This window comes from Alligator sinensis, unplaced genomic scaffold, assembly GCF_000455745.1.
Source record: "Alligator sinensis unplaced genomic scaffold, ASM45574v1 scaffold407_1, whole genome shotgun sequence".
NCBI lineage: Eukaryota > Metazoa > Chordata > Crocodylia > Alligatoridae > Alligator > Alligator sinensis.
Window position 1 is genome coordinate 735,161 of NW_005842464.1, and position 1,363 is coordinate 736,523.

At 67.3% G+C, this 1,363-nt stretch overlaps 1 protein-coding gene across 1 annotated transcript in view; it reads right to left on the reverse strand.

The window, feature by feature from the left end:
* The window catches only part of ZNF710 (zinc finger protein 710), a 10,494-nt gene that overhangs the window by 4,593 nt on the left and 4,538 nt on the right, over positions 1 to 1,363 (reverse strand). Inside the window, 2 exon segments of the mRNA XM_025212459.1 lie at positions 388 to 1,359; positions 1,362 to 1,363. The exon segment at positions 1,362 to 1,363 is cut by the window's right edge and continues 508 nt beyond it. Of these exon segments, the coding sequence (XP_025068244.1) occupies positions 388 to 1,359; positions 1,362 to 1,363 (974 nt within the window).

Consider the following 1,363-nt stretch of genomic DNA (forward strand, 5'->3'; position numbering starts at 1 on the left):
CTCTCCCTTCTGCCCTGGCACGGACCCACAGGTGACTCTCCACAGTGACAGCTTGCTACCTGTGCCCCGCTTTCCTCCCAGCTTCGGGCCTCCCTCTTAGATCAAGCAAGACGTGTCCTGCAGCATTTCCAAGCCCCGTGTTAGGTCCCTGCTTTGGGGAGAAGAGTCACTGCAGTCCTAGGATGTCCTGACAAGCCGGGGTGGGGAAGGGGCGTGGAGTGGGCTGGGAGACACCCCCCTACGCCAGGGGATGTCACATGCCCGAGCCCACAGCCCCTTTGTCCCACCGAATGCAAAACAGCCCCCGATATTTGGTAGGCAGCTCCAACCCGTGCGTGCCCCACTGCGCGCCCTCCCCGACCCCCTCCCGCGCCAGCCGGGTCGAACCTTGTGGGTGAGCGAGTGCTGCTTGAGGTGGTGGATCTGGCTGAACTCCATGCCGCACTCGGTGCAGACGAAGGGGCGGACGTTCTGGTGCTTCAGCATGTGGTTCTGCAGCTGGCTGCGGTAGGCGAAGGACCGGCTGCACTCCAGGCACTGGTAGAGCGTGGGCCCCTGGTGCGTGGCCAGGTGCCGCTTGAGCTGCGTCAGCGTGGAGAAGTCCAGGCCGCACTCCACGCACACGTGGCACCGCCCGCTCTCATGCTTGCCCTCGTGGGCCTTCAGCTCGCTGGGGTAGGCGAAGCCCCGGCCGCAGAACCGGCAGCTGTAGGGCTTGATGTCCGTGTGCAGCAGCATGTGCCGCTTCAGGTGGCTGGTCTGGGTGAAGGCCTTGTGGCACACGTCGCACTTGTGCGGCCGCGTGCCCTGGTGCGTCAGCAGGTGGGTCTGCAGGTGGCTGGGCTGCTTGAAGAGCTTGCTGCAGTGCGGGCAGGAGTGGGGCTTGATGCCGTTGTGGCCCAGGATGTGCGTCACCAGGTTGTACTTGGACGTGTAGGACTTCTCGCACATGCGGCACTGCCAGCGCTTCTGGCGGTCGCCCGCCTCCACCAGGTACGAGTCGTCGATCTGCACGTTGATGTCCAGCCGGTCCAGCTGCGCCTTCTTGTGGCGCTCGCTGTTGCCACCGCCCCCGTCCGCCTCGAAGTCCGCCGGGTCCTGCCACGCGAAGCCCTGCTCGCTCTTCACCTGCTCCTCCGGCGACTCGGGCACCGGTGCCTCCGCGTCGCTCAGGGACGGGGCGCTCGCCTCAAAGCCGCACTCGGTGGGAAGGGCCTCGGCGCTCTCCGCGGCCCCGCTCAGGCTGGCCTCCGCGTACCCCGCCTGGATGGGCTCCCGGAGCCTGTGCTCGTAGCCCCCCAGGGCCGCATCCTGCCGCACGTGCCTGCGCAGGTGCCGGAGGCGACGGGGGGTCCCGCCGGAA